The 20,089-nt window shown below is 48.5% G+C and overlaps 1 protein-coding gene across 1 annotated transcript in view; it reads left to right on the top strand.

Annotated features, from left to right (window-relative positions):
• The window catches only part of ppargc1a (peroxisome proliferator-activated receptor gamma, coactivator 1 alpha), a 244,962-nt gene extending 225,291 nt beyond the window's left edge, over window positions 1-19,671 (top strand). Inside the window, exons 3-13 of the mRNA XM_071926557.2 lie at window positions 488-682; window positions 1,792-1,917; window positions 3,214-4,552; window positions 5,467-5,512; window positions 5,739-5,812; window positions 9,590-10,856; window positions 12,847-12,939; window positions 14,007-14,127; window positions 16,018-16,139; window positions 16,550-16,701; window positions 19,236-19,671. Of these exons, the coding sequence (XP_071782658.2) occupies window positions 488-682; window positions 1,792-1,917; window positions 3,214-4,552; window positions 5,467-5,512; window positions 5,739-5,812; window positions 9,590-10,856; window positions 12,847-12,939; window positions 14,007-14,127; window positions 16,018-16,139; window positions 16,550-16,701; window positions 19,236-19,339 (3,639 nt within the window). The 3' untranslated portion in view covers window positions 19,340-19,671. The remainder of the gene's footprint in view (window positions 1-487; window positions 683-1,791; window positions 1,918-3,213; window positions 4,553-5,466; window positions 5,513-5,738; window positions 5,813-9,589; window positions 10,857-12,846; window positions 12,940-14,006; window positions 14,128-16,017; window positions 16,140-16,549; window positions 16,702-19,235) is intronic.
• Window positions 19,672-20,089: the final 418 nt, after the last annotated feature.

Here is a 20,089-nt window from a genome sequence, read left to right as displayed (position 1 = left end):
TTATCTGAGGATTGCTTGCAAACATGTTGTCGGCAAGCCGATCGTTTCTCTTTCTGCGCGGGGAGAGAGAGAGTTGGATTGACGAGACTCAACTTCCACTCATTGTTTCCTTTACCCCCACCGCCCCCACACCCCACCCCATTCCTCTCTTCCCTAGATACTTGCTATGTGTCAGCCCTGGTAATGGGTTTCTTGGGGGAGATATTATTTTGGGTCCAGTAAGCTGCGTGCTTAAAATATGAGTGACAGGCTTGACTCACTTGCACAGGGAGAGAATTTTGTTTTTAAAAAGGCTGCCAGAAAAGAGGCAGCTCTGCTGCAAAAAAAGAAAAAAAAAATCTTCCCACTCTATTAACAATGAAAGCTTGCATGCAACCACCCACCCTCCTTACTTCCCTGGAAGAAAAAAAAAAAGAGATGCAACTTCTCCCAACTAAAATGTCCTATTTTTCTGTCTCTCTGTCTTCCCCCTTTTCCCCCTCCTAAGAAGATAGATGAAGAAAATGAGGCCAACTTGCTGGCAGTGCTTACAGAGACCCTGGACAGCATCCCGGTGGATGAGGACGGATTGCCTTCGTTTGAGGCCCTGGCAGATGGGGACGTGACCAATGCCAGTGACCGGAGCTGTCCCTCCTCCCCCGACGGCTCGCCGCGCACCCCAGAGCCGGAGGAGCCTTCCCTGGTAAGACCACCGGCCCCGCTCCCTCGCCTTCCCATGATACTCCCATCACCCCCACTCCAGACTCAACCCATGTTATTCCTGAGCCATAACCTCCAGCGCCCCCCTTTCTCCCCGCACCGACCCCCCCGTCCCCGTCGCCGCTTCCATGCCAGTCCACGGCAGACACCAGATAAGACCCTTCCACTAGGCCGGGCACCAACAGCGGCTGTTTGTCCTCTAGACTTCTGTATTTGGCAGCGCCCGATCCACCACACCGCCACACTTGCCACAAAGTGTGTACTGTATGTGTGTGTGGAAGAGTGTGAGTACGAGGAACAGGCAGAGATGCAGATGCAGGGAGGAGGAATAAATGGAATGGATTAGTGTTTGCTGCTCGGTGCTAATTACATAACAGCACTATTGTGGCGCCAATTCAATGATATGCGCGCTGTGGTGGGGCCAACTATGGGTGACACTGTGCCACAGGCCCTGAAATCAAGCTGGGGCATAATGAAAGTAAGGGGAAAAAAAGAAATCCATCTCATCTCATCTACTCTCAGTGGGCCTCGACTAATCCCCCTGTGCCCGAGTCATCTTTTGGCAAAAAGACAGGCCTCTTGATGAGAATTCGGCTTACCTTTGTGGTGTTATTTTTACACATAACCCTACCATCTGGGCATTTCTCTAGCTTTAAGGCTTTGACCTAAAATGTTGTTCTGTTATGTTCAGTTATACTCCATTTTATTCCATGCCGGTCCCTTCCAAATGACCTTTACCCACGTGCCCCGGCAGTGTTTATTCAATCACAGTAGAGAAGCCTGGCTTTGTGTACACAAAAACACCTACAGCAAGACCGATTTCTTTTTTTTTTCTTACTTGACTTGTCCTTTCAAGTACTGTAAACCGGTTTCAAAAAGTCTTGCTGTAAATGGGATTTTAAATACGTTAGGGCTCTTATCTTTTTTTTTTTTTTTGGACTGCAGTATCAAGAAAGTGGCCCTCTAGTTGCACATTTACAAAGCATCGACTGTCTAATTGAAAGGAAATGACCATTTGCATAAACCGCACTCACTCCCCCCCTTCCCCCCTCCTTCACCCCTCTCTCTTGTTCTGTTTGGGTCCATTTGCAGCTGAAGAAGCTCCTTCTGGCGCCCGCAAACTCCCAGCTCAGCTATAATCAATACACAGGTGGCAAGGCACAGAACCATGCAGCCAGCAGCAACCACCGGATCAGACCACCACCTGCCGTCGTCAAGGTAGACACGAGCACGCACACACACACACGCACACACACACACACAAATACACACACCATCGTGCTGCTTACTCCTCTACACACACTTTTTGTCAGCCCTCTCCGTGTTTGTTTATCTCTCTCGCTCTGTTCTTGCTCTCTCTTGCTGCTTGTTCTCTCTCTCTCTCTCTCTCTCTGTCTGTCTCTCCCTCTCTCTCTCTCTCTCCCTCACACTTTCTTGTTTTGGTGGCCGCCTTTAGAAGATGTTAGACTACTGCTCTAGTCTACTCTCCCAGGGGGCCATCTCGTAATGAAAACAGGCTGATTGCTGTTGGGCTTTCCAGGCGAGGCATCGGCACCGTTGTCTCATTAGCTCCAGCACTTACCCGCCTTGGTATGGTGCCTGTTGAGAAAAAAAAAAAAAAATCTAACAGCGACAGGCGCTCTTGCCGCGAGATTGATGCCTTGAGACGACAAGATCAAAATACCAGGCTTGATGTTCTCATTAGATGGCTCTCATAAGAGTCACAGTTTTTTGGGGGGAGCTGGGGTCGATTAAGATTAATGTTAGTCAGTTTAAGTATCATAGGCTTAGGAATGTGAATTAAATGAAGTATGTGATTTCAGTAATCTGTTTGCAGTTTGGTGTTGGAACATGATGGATGCTCTTGACAAGTTTACTCTTATTTACTGACATAAACAGCATAAATAAAGCACTCGTTTACTTGCTCTTGTTTGGGGAAAATGTCTGAAATTTGCATTTGCTATGCTTTCCTCGGTGCTTAAAACCCTCTGAATTTAAAATGCATTTCTATGTGCTCATATTGTTTGGTAAACAGTGCGCGACACAGACAGCAGTGTGTGTGTGTGCTGTGTGTACTATGTTTGCACATGCAGTGCAACCTTCCTCACAGAGTCTATTTTCATACTGTGCCTTTGAGTCATCCATTTCTGGAGCACAGCGAATGAGGGCTCCCGGAGGACATGGTGCGCGTACAGAGCGGCGCGGTGGCGCTCGGGGGGCCACGCAATTAAGATGATGGGCGGACCGCGCTCCCACCATCGCCTCCCAGACAGTTGGCCAACCGCTGTGCCGAGCCTGTCTGACTCGCTCTTTCTGTCTCTCTCTCTGGCTCCATCTCTTTCGACCTTTCGGCTAAAGCACTTAAATTTTCACTTTCTATAACAAAGTCTCACAACTTGCACTGCATCAACTCCAGTCTACTAACACTTGTGAGCAAAACGTTAAGGTTTATATTTCAGCAAAAAACCTATCTTCTGTTTTCCCCTCTCTCTTCCCTGCCCCTGTGCCTTGCAGACGGAGAGCCCCTGGAACGGCAAAGCGAGGGGGGGCTCCAGCCAACAGAACCGCCCGGTGAGGCGGCCCTGCACCGAGCTGCTGAAATACCTGACGGCCACCGATGACATCCTGCTCCACACCAAAGCCAGCGAAGCCAAGAGCACCTGGGGGGCTGCCGGCAGCAGGGACAAGAGCGGCCTGTGTCTCGGCGCCTCTTCCTCCTCCTCCTCGCCGTCCTCGTCGTCCACCTCCTCGTTCTCTTCCCTCTCCTCCACCTCCTCCTCCTCTACCTCCTCCACCGCTAAGAAGAAGTCAGCCGTGCCGTCTCAGCAGCAGCAGCAGCAGCAGCAGCAGCAGCAGCAGCCGCCGCAGCAGCATCACCAGCGAGGTGAGAGCCGGGCTGCAGGCGATTGTAGTGTGGCTGGTGTTGGGGCTGGGAAGTGGCGGCGTTGCGCTCACGATGACGGGGTTGAGGAGTCGGAGGGTGCTCCCGTCCCCGTCGGCCGCAGGAGCTCCGCCTGCGGCCACGCCCGCCCCAAACTGGAGCACGGGCCGTCCAGTGAAGAAGGAAGGCCGCCAGGCGACGCGGGCCGCCTGGCCGCCGCTAGGTTCATTAGGTACATGCATTCTTATTCCCTCCCTCCCCGAGAGGTGAGTCACAGCTGTGAGCATTGCCGAGAGGCTGCGGGCGCCACTCAGGCTAGTGAGGGCCGGGGCAGGCAAGGCCGTAGTAACAAGGGTGGTGCCGCCAGCGCACCACGTAGGCACATCACAGTGACCATTAAGAAAAGAGATGAGAAGCCGGGGCACCCCTTACTTAGCCAGCTGCTCACCTCCAAACAGAGGCCCACCCACTACTGGGCCCACCTGCTCCCACCCAAGATCACCCCTTTACCTAGCACCCAGAGCAAATTAACAGGCAAGAGGTCTGAGAGCCCCATCCAGGCTGTTGCAGAGGAGGAGGAGGAGGAGGTTAGAGGGACCATTGATGTTAGCGACCGGGGAATAAGCCAGGCTGAAGAGCCTGAGTCAAAGCCCCTGTTGTCGCCTCTCGCCTTAGACCTCGAGAGCTGGGTTAGCCAGCTAGATCCAGAGCTAGACTTGGGCTTGGGACTAGAGCTGGGATGGCCAAGCCCGGGGGGCTTTGGGGAGGATGTTGACCATGATGATGATGATGATGATGATGACCATGTGACGGGCAGCCCCACAGCGGTGCTCTCACAGGGCCCAGCGAGCCCGCTCTTCCCAGATACTAGAATTGCAGAGCCCGCCCCTCCCTGCATCATACAAGGGCAAGGGCACCCACACAGGCAGGCACTCAGCGAGTACCCCGACGACCAGGGCCACCCGTTGTTAGGTAATCATCGCTGCATCCCCCCCACCGCCCTTATCTCTGCTCTCTCTTCTCCCTCTCCTGCTCTAACCACTTCCCAGTTTGACTTCACGACTAACCCCTATTCTAATTCGAGCCTAACAGTCACTCTGAGAGCATAAACAACGACAACAAACAGCCTGCTAGCCGATGCTTTTTTCTAGTCCCAGAGGCATTCTTTCAAATTGGAATAGAGTGAAATTAAAAGGAGGAGGTGGGAAAAGGGGCGAGCCTTGTCTTGCTACTGTACACCCTGGCATTCATAAAGTCGACCCTTGAACTATCTTGGCTGATTGAGCTGAGTGTGCTGAATATGTACATTTAGTCTCAGGGCCCGGGTGCTGCTCTTTAGCGACTCTCGTCGTATTACTAAAGCCACGCTCCCTTAGCTGGAGCACAAGTCGGCCAGAGCCTCGGGCAACTGCACAAGCTTCCTTGACTCTCCTTTCTTCCTTCTTTTTTTTCCTCCTCTGCTGTTGGTGCATGCGATTATGACTTTATTGTCCGGGAGGGGGCTCACCCACTGTCATGTGTCTTGTTTGTGGCATCGTCTTTGTATGTCTTTATTTCATTTCGATCTGTCTGTTGTCTTGAGCGGGGTATGTCTGTGTCCAGACACCTGTGTACCTGAAACACGTGCCATCACTTCATCCTGCCTCACGGAGTGAACAGTCTATCCTCAGAAAATAAATTGTTAAAACGGGGTCAATCTAAAAACGTATGCTCTGTAAAGTAGTAGCCGTAGAGAGACTTTCTAACCGGGGATGGGTGTTTTGTAGTGATACTTGCTTTTAATGATCCAATTTGAGATTGATTTTTGCAGAATGTGGCCCTGTTCTCTTCTGCCATGAGTGTCATACCTAGGTCAATAATTACCCATGCTCCTTTGTGTTCTGCAGCCAAACCAACCACCTTGCCACTTCCTTTGACCCCAGAGTCTCCAAAGTAAGTGCGAGAAGTTTTTCCACATTCTTCTAGGCAAAACGCAACAACAACAGCAACAAAAACACAGAAAAAAGACAAAGCAAAAGAAAACTGTACAGACTAGCACCCAAGATGAGGCATTGTTGTAACGCTCATTTCCATTTCTTAGATCACAAAAAGCCTTTAAAGTGTCTCTGTCACCCGAAAAGTGAAACGTTGCACTTTTTTTTTTTTTTTTGTCTTCCAGTGACCACAAGGGATCACCGTTTGAGAACAAAACCATTGAACGCACATTAAGTGTGGAGATCGCTGGAACCCCAGGTAAGCACACTTTCGATATTTAGTTTTAATCCGAAGTAAAAAAATATTTCAAAATACATTTGGTCCAGGTTAGAAAGAGAGGAGTCAGTGGAAATTCCCAGCTCCCTTTCATAGCTAATAACGGGTTAACATCTTGACAGTTCCATCACAGTTCAGAGTTCAAGGTGAAGGCAAAGGAGAACACTTTTATGTGCCTGAGTATTGATTAGGCTTTCCAATCTCCTTAGGGTTTATTAGCGAACCCCCCCTCACCACCGCCACCTCCCCTCCCCCGCTACCGAAGAGTTAATATGCTGCCACTCCTCTTCCTCTGTCAGATCCTAATGCTGTCTGACTGACGGCTTACTTAGCCTATACGACTGGCAAATTGAAATGGCAGTGTTATTGTCTTAATTGGTTTTGCTGCGTAATTCAGTTTTGCTTATATAATCTGTGCCTTCCTTTCTTTTAGTCCCCAGACGGTCAGGCAATTAGATCAACTGACATGGGAGTCATTCTCCAATGTTAAGACTTAGTATTTATGCGAAGGATGCTATTTTGCAAATGGGGTCAATGCCAGGGATTTTAAGCATCATTATTGTCGTCATCCCTTTGTATTATAGAGTTATTAATTAACTGCATCAGAAGGAAGCTATAGGCAAAAGGTAATTAAAAGAGCAAAGTGAAGAGAATGTCAGCCAAAGCTGCAACATTGGGGGTCATCTCTCTCTCTCTCTATCTATCAATCTATCTCTCGCTCTTTCTCCCTTTCACTCTCTCCCGCCTCCGATTAATCATCTAAAGTCAATAAAAACAAAATGGCTGCCCTTGTGCCTCTCGCAATGGGCGATGTTGTTACCGGCAGGGGAAATGGTCCTCGACCCGCACACCTCGCGCCCGCCCTCTGCACCTTCTGCTTAGCTCTATGGGGGGGGGGGACAGAGCAGAAATTTGTGGCACAACAAAGCCCAAGAGTGCTCCGCTCGTTGACCTTGTTCGAGGTGCCGTTTAACCCTTTTGTGTAGATAAGCACTGGGGGTCAAAGGGGGATGCCTGTGGAGACCTGCAGGAGGGAGAGGGGACGGCTGCTTAAGCTCTGGGGCAATCAAGCGCAGTTAATATTTCTTCCTGTTTTACTGCATCTGGGTGAGCCCGTTGACCTGTGGCCAAATCCGGGCGTCCGTTCTGTTCCACTGCGTCCCCGTTACAAGCGCAGTCAAACAAAGCCCTTCACCTGACTTCACCGTCCCGTCCCATGCAGATCTGGGATTGAATATTAGCAGGAAAGTCATTAGTGCAGAAAGCTCCCGGATACTGACCCCCCCCTTTTCTACTTGGGGATTATAGTTTTTGAGTCTCGTGCTGTACGAGGCAGATGGATATGGATCTCGGTAAAGCTTTATGGTCCGGTGTTACGTGTCCTTAGCAGATTCAGAGTAGCATTCCACTACAATAGAGATTATGGCGGTGTAATTGATAACCAGATGGAGGTTAGCCAAGTGGGCGGTTCCACCTTCGAGGCAGGTCAGCAGTTCACTGATGGAACTTTCCGTGATTTTTTTTTGCCAGTGACATATTATTTTATGCCTTTACGAGGAGTTGTAGTAGTAGTGGTTCCTGTTTCATAAAATTTTCCATGGTGTATTATCAGTGGAACATAGACCTGAACAGCTTGTATAGGTCTTTTACACCAACTAATGGCAGCCTTTTTGACTATTGACTGTGTTTCTTATTGACACCTCTCAGAGAGGTACAGTGAAGCAACAACAGGCAGTGCGGCCCTGGGGATTTGACTGTTAGGGCCTAATCTCTGCCGAGCTAATAGATTTACCCTGTGCTGCCGTGTTGTCTTTAATTACTGTATCTCATGACACTGGGGTGGTCTGTGTGTTGCTATTTGCATGGCTTACTGCCGGATCAACTCTTTAAGCCCAGAGTTGTTATTCGCTCCGAGGTCTCCTCGCAATTTACAGCTGGACGGAAAAAGATTAGAAAACCCTTCTCTCTCTTTCTCTCTCGCTCACTTGCTCCATCTTTTTCTCTCTGGTGGCTGTATGATTGGTGTTTGTGTCTGCGGATCATCCATCACGAGCAGGTTTGACTGAGAGGCACATATTTATCTAATTCTGATTTATTTCACCCCCATCGCTAATGGCTCCTAGTTTATGACCCCACGCGCCCATTGTTTTGGACAGATGGCGCTTCATCGGTGAAACAGAAGTTCCTCAGGCAGTGTGTGGCGCCCCTTCTCCTCCTTTTCATAGCTCATTTCATTGGCATAATGATATATATATAGGTGCCTTCCTCGGCGTTGTGGAACACAGAAGCAATCCTTGTGTCACTATCAGAGCTGGGAGAAGGAGGGAAGAAAAGGAGGGGAGAGGGGAGGGAGGGCTTGCAATCCTACTTACCGACACATCCAGATAATAAGTGGGATGATAAGCTGTTGGATCAGGCATCCCAAACACAGCAAATGGCTTCAGAAACTCGCATATTTATGTATCAGCCTCCTGCACTCTCTTTGCCAAGCTGCCTCCCTGGTACGTACTCTTACACTGGATTTGATACTAATAGCTGTCATTTGGTGCAATTCACCAGCAAGGGAAGAATGATGTGCATTATAAGAAAGGCAAAGAAGAGGGGAGAGCGTAGGTGTTTCAAAGTGCCTGAGTTTGACTCCAGCGAGAGACTGTTAGCGACGAGTGTGTGTGTGTGTGTGTGTGTGTGGGCACATTTGTTCTGCGTGAGACAGAAAGAGGAAAAGATGCTGAGAGACGGAAAGGGAGAAGCAGAGATTGATCCAGGGAAGATGGCAGACAGGAAGAGCGAGAAAGGGAGAAGACAAGACTAAAGGAGAGCAGGGAAGAGAGAATGAGAGTAATGGCAGCGGCTGTTTGTGTGAGTGCATTAACAATGCTATAAAGCGGGCTCATCTCAGGACTTCCCATATAACTGCCATCTGTCTGGCTGTAAATCTGTCGGTGGGGGTGGGGGGGGGGGGGGGGGGTCGGCCTGGGCACGAGCAGTAGGGACATGCCATCTGAGAAGAGTGACAACCCATTCCCCAGTAGTTCCTGTGCCTCCATTACACAGCAGACGAGACATCTCACCGCTCCAGCCCTATATCAAGTGAAGGCAACATCACCAAGCACGCCAACATCTACATAAAGAGTAGTGACATATCTCCCTGCCTTGTCTGGCAGAAGAGGGAGATGGTGCTGGATAATCTGGAAAAAAATGCATGGCTTCATGTCAGTGATCGTTTTTTTTTTTTTTTCAAAACGAGAGAAAGGTCTTTGGTTTTATTCAAATAAATTGGCTGCTGTCCAGTGTGGACATTTGCGTGAGGCAGGCAGAGATGCGATATACGTTCTGTAATTTTTTTTTTTTTACATCGGATGGATTACCTTTGTCCTCTACAGGGATGTGTGTGACGTTTGTTTTTTTCTTCTTTCATGAAAGAGGGGATCTATCCAAGGTCAGAGAGGAAGGGGATAGCAAGTCATCCGTATTACAGCACCACCATATTAAGTTACACTGAGCATTACATTAATCTGTCAAGATTGCAATAAAATAGAGATCAGGATTAGGCCAAGTGAAAGTGAATATTTTAATCAGGCATGTGTGTGTCCACTGTCCATAAACTGAGCTGGAAGTTTATAGATGAGTGGGGGGAGGAGGGAGAGGGGGATATTTAGGGAGGTTTTGCATTATGATTCCATTTCCTTTTTATTGATCCGCCCCCCCCCCCCCCCCCCCCCCCCCCCCGCCATTCCTTGTCTCTCCCTCCCTCTCCAGGTCTGACACCACCTACCACGCCCCCACACAAAGCCAGTCAAGAGAACCCTTTCAAAGCATCGCTCAAAACCAAGTTGTCTTCATGTTCCTCCTCTGCCTTGGCGTGCAAAAGGGCCAGGCTGAGCGAGTCGGGCCCCGGCGCTCTGGCCCTGGCCCCAGGTGCCTCAGGCGGGGGCCCCACCAGGAAGGGTCCCGAACAGACTGAGCTATATGCCCAGCTGAGCAAAGCGTCCGCCGCCCTCCCCTCCTCTGTCACCCTGCACACAGCGGGGGGCGGCCTTGAGGAGCAACGCAGCACTAGCAACAATAAGCGGGCGGCACCCCGTGGCTATGGTGACCACGACTATTGCCAGGCGTCAGCTGGCGCAAAGAAGGACGGCGGCACAGCCAACGCCACTGTTACCATGACTACAACAGCGGCAACCATGGTCACCCCAGGTGCCATTGCTGCTCCCATGCCTGCTGCAGGCGTGGTGGAGGACAGGCATGTGGAATGTAAGGACTCAGCCATGCCGCTCTCCTCTTCATCATCATCATCATCATCATCTTCTTCTACTCCATCATCAGCTTCATCCTGTTCTTTGGCTAAGCAGTTGCAGCAGAGTTTTCCCTCTGTGGATCGAGAAGCAGCCCGGGGCCAGGGGTTAGGGGAGCAGACCCTCACCCAAAACACCCAGATCCCCTCACAACAGGCCACTACCGACAGGGACCAACAGCACCCGTCTGCCACCAGCCGGAAGCTCCTGCGCGACCAGGAAATCAGAGCAGAACTCAACAAGCACTTTGGCCACCCCCCACAAGCCATTTATAGCCAGGGTGGCCAGGAGAGGGTGGAGGAAGCAGGCAGCAAGGGGAACAAGGCTGCTGCGCCTCAATCCCTTGAGCAGGGAGAGGGTGATGACTGCTACTCCCAGAAGCTGCCTGGTTCAGGCTACCTGCACCCAGGGTTCCTGCCCTTCCATGATGAGCTGGAGCTGGGCGAGGGCCGCGAGGGTCGCTTCCTCTACCCGTGGGAGGGCACCCCTCTGGACCTGCTCTTTGACTGCCCCCCCTGCTCGCCCTCCTGCTCCCCGCCATCCAGCTGCTCGCCCTCGCGAGGCTCTGTCTCCCCACCTTCCTCCCTCCTCCTCTCACCCAGCAGGCCTTTCTGTTGGCCCAGCAGTGGGTCCCGCTCCCGTTCTCGTTCCCGCTCCGGCTCCCGCAGCTCCTCCTCTCGCCACCGGAGGCGCTCCCTCTCCAGCTCGCCCGATGGACGCCCCTCCTCCTGGTAAGTTGCTTGTCATCTCACACACACACACACACACCTCCCACGTCCTTTGGCCAACCCTTGGCTGCTCCCCCCTTATGTGTGTTTAAATGGGGCTAGGACATGGCAGGGGTCCAGCTTAGCGGTGTAAAACAGGCCGGCTCAGTCGTCAGAGCCGGTGTCAGAGAGGATAGACCTGTGAGTCTCTTAGCATGGGTCCTTCAACTGCTGCACCATGCGTTGCCTGTGCTAAACACAGGATTGATTCGTCATGTCTTAAACAAAGAGATTTTACAAAGAGTGAATACTAACCAAATGGCCAGCATGTGTTTGACTAGCCAAGTTCATCCTTCTCTGCCTATTCAACCAGGTGGCAGCCACAATCTGAACTGAGAATCTGGAAAGAGATTGGTTGAAATGTGAGATCTCCCCACACTATCAACAGCACACAACGAACCAAAAAAAAGAGAAAACCAAGAGAATGAATGGTGCCGGAGGCATTGGACTTTTGAACAGTATGAGTTTTCATCCCCAGGCAGGGAGTTTTATTTGAGTTTCTTCCTAACACTCATCCCTCTCACTCCCTCCCTTGCCTACTCCCGTTTCTCTGTTTGATGCTGGGGCTATTGTTTTAAGCAGCAGCTGTTGTTTTTACTGAGCGGCAAAACCCCCCTCTTTCACATCCCCAGAGATGAAAGCCAAATCCAGGCTGTGGGAATGTAGTCCCGGAACCCCTTTTCTCAAAAGAGACTCTTATCATTGTAGCTCTCTGTGAGAACTACATTTCCCATGCTTCACTTTGATCAGAGCCAAGGGGGTTTCTGTTGGGTTTTTGGTAGAGGAGCAGAGGCAAACCCTCAGTTGCTGAGAAGGACTGGGAAGTAAGTCAATTTAGTTTGTCAGTAGTTGTTCATTGAGTGCTGCACAGTGTAGAGGACTCTGCTGAAGTGACTCAGTTTGTTTGCCTGATTACTTAAAGGTCAGTTTACTCTGCAGACCCAATAGAATCACAGGCTTTTTTCTGTGTCAGGCCCTTTTTCTTTTCTGTGCTATAACCAAGTCAGTTAAAAAACCAACTTGCTCACAAATTATACACTGATAGTCTCAAGGCGATCTATACAGATGCTAACACAGGCATTCAGAAGATTTCTGAAAATATTGGGTTTAGTGTTTGCAATGTGAAAGAACACTAGACGACAGGCAGCCTCTTATCTTTTCAAGCAAGTTTTCTGAAGAGGCTTCAATGGGAGAATTTCAGCAACATAATTCTCCAAATCCCTCTTCTGTGTTTCAAGTTTCACAACTCAGATCCTCCATCTCTCCAAACTGACTGCCATTCCTTTGCTTCGCTGAGCTACCCAAACTTCTCCCCCTCCATTATTCAAGTCCACCTTCTTCAGCAACACTTCAATAATTAAGCATCAGGAGCTAAAGGAGTGTAGGGGTACAAGCTCTATAGTCGGGCCACTGGGGCCTATTGACCTCTCCCTCATACAACATAGATAGCAGGTGCGTGTATATGCCAGCTCCGGTGAGGAAAAAGTTGAGGACATTTTTCCTCAAATGGAGCCGAAACATAGGAAGTTCTGTAAAACATCATGAGCCGGTTCAATGGCCATGGGTGAGACTAGGCTAGGAGAATAAAGAATGCTTTAATCTGGAATTAAGATTATTTCTAACACGTAAGTGGCTTTTATGAATATGGATTAAGTAAAATTGGATTTAGTTCCCAAGTCCATGACTAAACCAATCAAGAACAAGTCAAACAAGGTGTCACAAATTTGCACAAAGCACTGAAAAGGACTTTAGCTCTGGAGCTATGCACCATCGACAATGTAAGTCTAAGTCGACGGTATGTAGTACAATGTTTTTACATTTTGTTCTGATGGTCTGAAAACATCACTCCTAGGTATTGGGATGAAAAATATGAATTTCCCACTTGAATGAACTCATACTATTGCCATCAATAATGTTTTGCTAATTGATGATTGGTGTTGTGTTTTCCCCTCAGGTCCCGTCACAACACAGATTCGAACACTCTTCGCTCCAGGACTCACAAGAGCCCCCACTCTCAGTCTCGATCTCCTCTCAGCCGCAGGCCAAGGTGATTATTTAAGTTCTATTATTTAACCTCTACTTTATTATGTGTTATTAACCTTTGTTTAACCGCACGGTTCGGTTAAGGACAAATGCTTATTCACAGCGACAGTCTGGCAAAAGTCACAAGACCTCCTGATGGTATGCAGGGGATTGTGACCGAAATAAAAAACAAAAAGAGGAGTCGACGTAGACAAAGACAAAAGGGCAATGCAGAAACAGGCAGTTTTCCTTGTCACCGCTCAGAAATAGTTTGATATCTCTGTGAATCCCTTTACGCATCAAGAAAGGACGCCTTCCTGCAGTCTGTCCCATCGACATGGGGAACCAGTGACAAAGATTCAGGGCGAATATGTATAATTGATCATGTTTTATTGGACTAGTGACAGAACAATCCCAAATCATAATGATGCAAATTCATAGTTCACTCATGAGTTTATGCCCCCAGCTGTATGGTGACACTTATTCAACTTAGTGTCTCTGTAGTTTCCCATGAGCCCTCGCAGCCACTGCAGAGGGACCATTTCCTATGCAGAGAAGCACTGGCACTGTGCAGAGGGAGAGAGAGACTGACACCATCCCGCCGCTCCGAGCTGATTTGGCACCCACGTGCCTAATGACACCCGACAAGCCCGAGAGTTGCTCATCAGTCGAAAACTTAACGGACGCGTCTCGCGCTAGTCTGGGGGTACGGGGGGGAGAAAGTTGCACTTTCCTTCTTGATGAAGCCCTAACTAAGCAGAAAGTAATGACATGTGAAGTTGTGCTGACAGTGGCAGCTGCCTGGCTCCCCGACCGCGCCGCTCGCCGGCGCTCCCGTGGGCCTCTCCTGCGGGATCCGTAATCATGGCGGTGGCGAGGAGACGTCTTATTAACACGTCCGTTTCTTTCTTTCGTCCGCGTGCAACCCCCTCCTTCTCCCCCCCGCCCCTCAACCGTCAGCGGCGAGAAAATAGGGGGCTGCTCCTCGGTGAATACTGACCGGTTGTTCTTTGTCAACGTCAACGGGAAGGGTGAATTTAGAGGACGCGACGGGAGAGGACGGTGATGTCACACGTGTCTTGTCCTCCGCAGGTACGACAGCTACGAGGAATACCAGCACGAGAGGCTGAAGAGGGAGGAGTACCGCCGGGACTACGAGAAGCGGGAGTTCGAAAGGGCCGAGCAGAGGGAGAGGCAAAGGCAAAAAGCAATAGTGAGTCAACTGACCCAACTGCCATCTCATTTTCTCTATGGCCCTGTTTGGTTGTTTTTTTCTACTCTACACTCTGCGTCCAGCCTGCTGACGCTGATGAAGGGCCACATACAATCACGGCTGTCTCACAGATACAAACACGCACACACACACACACACACACACAGATACACTCATGTACACACAGACACACACGCGCGCGCATTACTTAGAGTGAGACAGCCCGCAGCCCAGTGCCACGTGCCGCAGTGTCTCTCCACTGAAAGAATACATACAAAGTGAGTTCCTGAATGATTCAGGCGACAGGCCCTTCCTCTTTATCTCCGGGTTGTGTATTTTTAACGTCTCTGTCGTCTGGAAACACTGTCGACTCTTATTAATCACACCACGGGGGTAAAATGTTAAAATAGTGGAAAACAGGAACTGGGAGAGCAAGAGGGGAGAGGAGGAAAAAGGAAATGACCGCCCAGGGAAATGTGTATTCTCTAGAGTGAGGATCATTTTGGTTATCTTTTTCAAAATTCAGTCTGATGCAGCGAATATCATATTTCTCCCGCATCTCCGGTCCCCTTGTCTCAGTGTGAAATTACTCAGGTTTCCAACAGGGCAACGCCACTACCACCCGCTGATAAATGCACACATCAAATAATGCAATAATGCACACTTGGCTTGGCATGCATACATTTTCAGACATGGAGAGAGAAACAATTATGAGCAGTAAAGCCCAAGCTGTCAGCCGAGGTTTGGGAGGCCAGGGATGTGAAAGCATCTCTCTCTCTCTCTCTCTCTCTCTCTCTCTCACACTCTCTCTCACTCACTCACACACCCACACACAGGCAGCCCTCAGGGTGCCATCAAGAAAAGACCGCCTATTTATCAGTTGTCAGCAACTAAACCCCTAATTCAGCAAACACTTTTGTCTCAAACAGTATGTAAGCATTAAAGAGAGTGGGGGAAGCACAAAAACAGTATATTCTAGTTAATATGTATTTTTCTCTGCTATTCTCCACATTTCAAACGGGGCGAAGGTGAACTTTGAGTTTAGTGCCAGGCAACTGATTTACATGTATAAGTTACCAGCGCCCCCGAGACAGGCATTCAAAATTTGAACGGGTCTCAATGGACTTGCCCCAGTAATGGCAAGTAAATGAATGAATAAATAAATAATACTAGTGATACACCATAGCCCCGGGCTTGTGCTGTATTATATGATTAGCAGACGCAATTAAACTACTCAAAAGCTATAATTGCAGCCTGGCGCAGTTTGTTCCTAAATTATTCTGCTATGACCCCCATGTCCTCTGAGGTTCAAGGAACACCATGTTTTTTTGCCCTGTGGCTCAGTGCTGTTGCTCTTAATGCTCCCTCTCCCTGGATACGAATATCTTTGTAATATTAACAGGCCTCAATTAGCAGCCTCGCTTAGTTTGCTGTGTTTCAAGGCAGCGTTGCAAGTTCAACTTCCAAATCGGTTCAGAAACAGGCTTTTCTGACATATACGTAAAGCTGAATCAACTTTATTTTTAGACTCCACGAAAGAAGAAGCAGTCCCAACTTAAGACATGGCATCATTTGATAAAAATCACTCCGACTCTGGTTGATTAGTTGCGGGGAGAAAGAGGAATTGCGGTGCCAAGGGAGATGGAAGGCACTTCCAAACTGCAACTGCATCAGATAAGAGAAAAGCCAGTTAGAAAAGTTGAACCAACCACAGAGGAACAAAACAGACAGAAGAGGGACAAAAAGGGGGCCCTAAGTCAGGTCTAGCCACAGGGGTGATCAAGACCAATTCATTAGGCCTTGGTGAGGAGGGAGGAAAAAAGGAAAAACAGACCCCCCTCCCCCTTTTTAATCTCCCTCTCTCGCTCTGTCTTTCCTGTTAACGAGCAGGAGGAGAGACGGGTGGTGTACGTGGGGCGGCTGAGGTCCGACAGCACCCGGACAGAGCTGAAGCGCCGCTTTGAAGTCTTCGGCGAGATTGAAGAGTGTGCAGTGAACCTGAGGGACGATGGGTAAGGCCCCAGGACTCTCTCTCTGTGTGTGTGTGTGTGTGTGTGTGAGTACGTGCATCTGTAGGGTAGTTGTGAATCAGGGGTAGGGGGATAGGAAGCCTATTTATTAGTAGCTTCATTTCTCCCCTCTGGGTAACATGTAATACAGAAATAAATCTTTCGCTTTAACTGTTGAACTAAGAGTCAAAGCAAAGGCAAGTACGTAAGGTCTAAGGTAAGATAGATCTTCTGCATTCTCAGAGCATCTCTCGATCCATCTATTTCTAGGCCTAAGGAGCCCCAAAATACACTTTTATTGATTTCTCTTTTGCATATAAATAGTGTGGACGTCAGCTAAGACAAGGCCCCCCTGTTCTGTTGTTGTTGCCCCACTGCGCCACTCTGATGTTTCATTTTCTATTCTTGACCAGGGACAATTTTGGCTTCATCACGTACCGCTACACTTGTGACGCCTTCGCCGCCCTTGAGAATGGACACACCTTACGCAGGTCAAACGAGCCTCAGTTCGAGCTGTGCTTTGGCGGACAAAAGCAGTTCTGCAAATCAAATTACACAGACTTGGGTAAGTGCAGCTTTGTTGTTCGCCCCCATCAGCCCCCTGGAGTCACGCAGTATTTTGCGTGGCTCACACAGCGGGCAGACCGTCAAAAGGGAAAAGAAGGGGGGGGGGGTATACGAGAAAGCAAAAAGGCTTGAGTGATGCTTTCAGATTAAAATAGAGCATCTCTACGTTGCGAACAATCCCTCCAGCTCTGAATGCATCTAGCAGGTATTCATGGTTCAAAAAGGGCAAATAGAGTTCAGGGGTCACTCTGTGAACACGCCAGGAATAGAGCGTCTTTTCCCCTCCGCTGGTGAGAGAGGTCGCTGCTGCATCTCCAACAATACGAGGCCCCTTCCATTACTCATGTGGACACAGGCTACGTGTTTCTACTTTGTTGATATGAGAAGCAAGGCATTAGGGAGAAAGATAGCACTTAAAAGCATGTGTGCGGCTGTTTGGATATGCATTACAAGGTATGTTTTCATGGGCTAGTTGTCGCGTATGTGTGTGTGTGTGTGTGTGTGTGGGCGGGGGGGGGGGGGAATCATTGTAAGAGCGTGGAGAGAACAGAAGAGGAGGGGTGGAGAGGAAGAGATGAAATTAGGAGGAGAAGGACATGGTAGAAGAAAGAAGAGAGATGAGGCGAGGAAGAGGAAGGTGGGAGCAAGGTTAAGTCCCAGCAACCCCCCCCCCACCCCCCCCACCACCAGAGTGAGGCTCCATCTGTTGCCAGCTGTTGCGGCGCTGAAACGAGGCAGGACCTTGATGTGGCACATAGGAGCTTGTCATTTATATAGAGGGAGGGAGCAAACCTATGTCTACTTATGCCTTTTTTAGGGGGGCTCGGAGGGGGGGGGGACTGCAGTATAGCTGAATGCCCTTAACATAAAAGCAGAGATATGAACTAATCAATTCATGTGAGTAAACGTGCGCATGCAGCCTACATGTAGCTTCTATACATGCATCTCAGACAGTACGCAATGCTCAGATGGATGCAGCTATAGGGTTGAATGACGCATTTGATAAATAATGCAAGCTATCGATGAAATCAAAGCCTTCCCCTCTGGCGTGATGCCCCACTTTGGACATGTGAACAGAAAATGGTGTTTTTCCTCTCCGCTGTCTGAGGCTGGAAGAGACACTTGAGCAGCCATGTTGAAACTTCAGGGAGAGACACTCCATTACATTAGTCGTCGCACAGCCACAAAAGATCATCTGCTCCATTTGATGATGGAGTGTAAGATAGATATTGACTCTTTTATCGCCAGTCGGTTTTCCACTGGCATTTATTTAGCAGCAATATGTGAGGTCAGGAATGTATAATGCAGCGCTACAAGAGGGTCAATAGGTCACTCGAGAGACAGAGAGCATTTTCTTCAATAAATGAAGAGGTTACTATACATTTCCAAAGTGCAGGCTCGAAGCCATTGGCATTTCCAGAGAGGACATGATGTGAAATTGACACACACAGAAACATTTGCTAATCCAAGAGCCTTGAGGATAGACATTGTGCCCAGATTGACTAATCAGTCTCCTGGAATGAAAAGGCCTTCGTTCGACTGCCTCTTTGTCAGGAACAGGCTATTTCGGCCGTCCCTCTACTGATAGCGCAGGATAAAGAGAGCGAGAGGAGGGGAGAGAAAGACTATTATAATAGCGCGGCATCCAGACCTCCCCTCCCTCTACTCAATCTTGTGGGCTCTCACTTCTTTTTTGGTGTTTTCTGAGACACTGTCCATTAGTTTTAAGTAGAGCACCGGGGTATTTTTCATCCCTCAAGGTGCGCAGCGTGACACAATCCACCCCTTGGCCATAGCATTAGATCACGACTGGCATCTCCTGGCTGCCATGGTCATTCCCATTTCTCAAAGCTCTTGGAGTGTGCCGCTGGCCCCTGTGGGGGCCCCATTTGTGAAGCTGTCTGCCGCCAGAGATAAGATACTCTTTATTTATTATCGGATCCACCAATAAAAATATATGTGTCTACCGGCTTTGGCTTTTTTTGGTGAAATACACATTATATTCTACCCTTCTTATTTGAATGTTGAGTTAAAAGGTTGGTGTCTAAACGTGTAGTTTTGGATTAAGACACTTGCCAGCTATTTCCACTGTTGTGTATTCAAGTCTGGCCCAGGATTTAGGTTGCGTATCATCCCCTCTCTTTTTCCCATTTTCCTGTCCCTCTGGACTGAACACTGTCCAATAAAGTAGCAAATTGGCACCAATACACACACTGTAGCCAAGGAATCTACTTTGACAGGGAACATAGAATTTCATTGTCTGATCGTCTTCCAGGTAGATGCAGATCTGAAAACTGCTAAGCTTAATGGCGTAGTAACCGTCAGATTAACACTGAGGCCACAGATGACCGAGCAATAACGGGGGGGGGGGGGGGAGGCGGAAACATTCTGTGACCGCCGATCTCCGCCGTCAAACATACAATTTTATGTGACAAGAGTTTACAAAAGGTGAACTTCCTCTTTGATGTCAAAAAAAAAAAAAGAAACCCTGGTTTGCTCGACACTGACCGACAGAAAACTTTACCCTTTCAGACTCCCATTCGGACGACTTTGATCCAGCCTCCACAAAAAGCAAGTACGACTCCATGGATTTTGACAGCTTGCTGAGGGAGGCCCAGCGCAGCCTGAGAAGGTAACAAGTTCAGTGGCACCTGCGGTCTGTCCACACAGAGGGACTTCTGATACCTCACTGTTGTTTCTCGCTCCTTTGACGACGAGACTACCAGAAGTTTTACACTCTATGTCGTAGAGTATATAAAAATAAGTCTATAGACCTATATCTATATATGAATATATCAAAAATAAAGTTTACATGAACATAGCTGCTGAAGAAGCTGGGAAGAGACATTGCATACTGGGAGAGCCAGTGAACCCTCAGAACCTGTGCACAGATTCAGTGCACTTCTACTGCTGTACAACGGTCAGTGAAAGATATATAAAAAAAAAACATTCATGAGGTTTTTTTTTTTTTTTTCCTCCAAGCACTACAACACCCAAAATTCTTTGGGGGGTGAAAACATGCAGCTTGTTCAGTCAGATTCTTTTTTCTTTGCTGTTGATTTTCTTTCTTTCTTCTTTTTTTTTTTTTTAAATCTGGTGTTTGGATGTGGTGTTACATTACGAACAAGAGTATAGGGAATTGTATCTTGGAGGTAAAATTCTCAAGGTAACATTGCTGTCTACATTTTGAGGAGAAATGTAGCCCTGTATTTACAGATATTATAAAAAGGAATATTTTTATTTTATGTACATATCGGACAAAGTTCTTTATTTGTTACAGCTATGCACTGTAAAACGCAGCCTTTTTTAAAAATGAGGAAGAAAATTTCTTAATTCAGAATGTCGATCTGTAGTTATTACAATAATGTAAGACATATTGTACACCT

The sequence above is a fragment of the Centroberyx gerrardi genome, chromosome 23, assembly GCF_048128805.1.
Source record: "Centroberyx gerrardi isolate f3 chromosome 23, fCenGer3.hap1.cur.20231027, whole genome shotgun sequence".
NCBI classification, from domain to species: domain Eukaryota; kingdom Metazoa; phylum Chordata; class Actinopteri; order Beryciformes; family Berycidae; genus Centroberyx; species Centroberyx gerrardi.
Note: the sequence above shows the minus strand (reverse complement) of the source record. Positions and strands in the feature narration are given on the sequence as shown.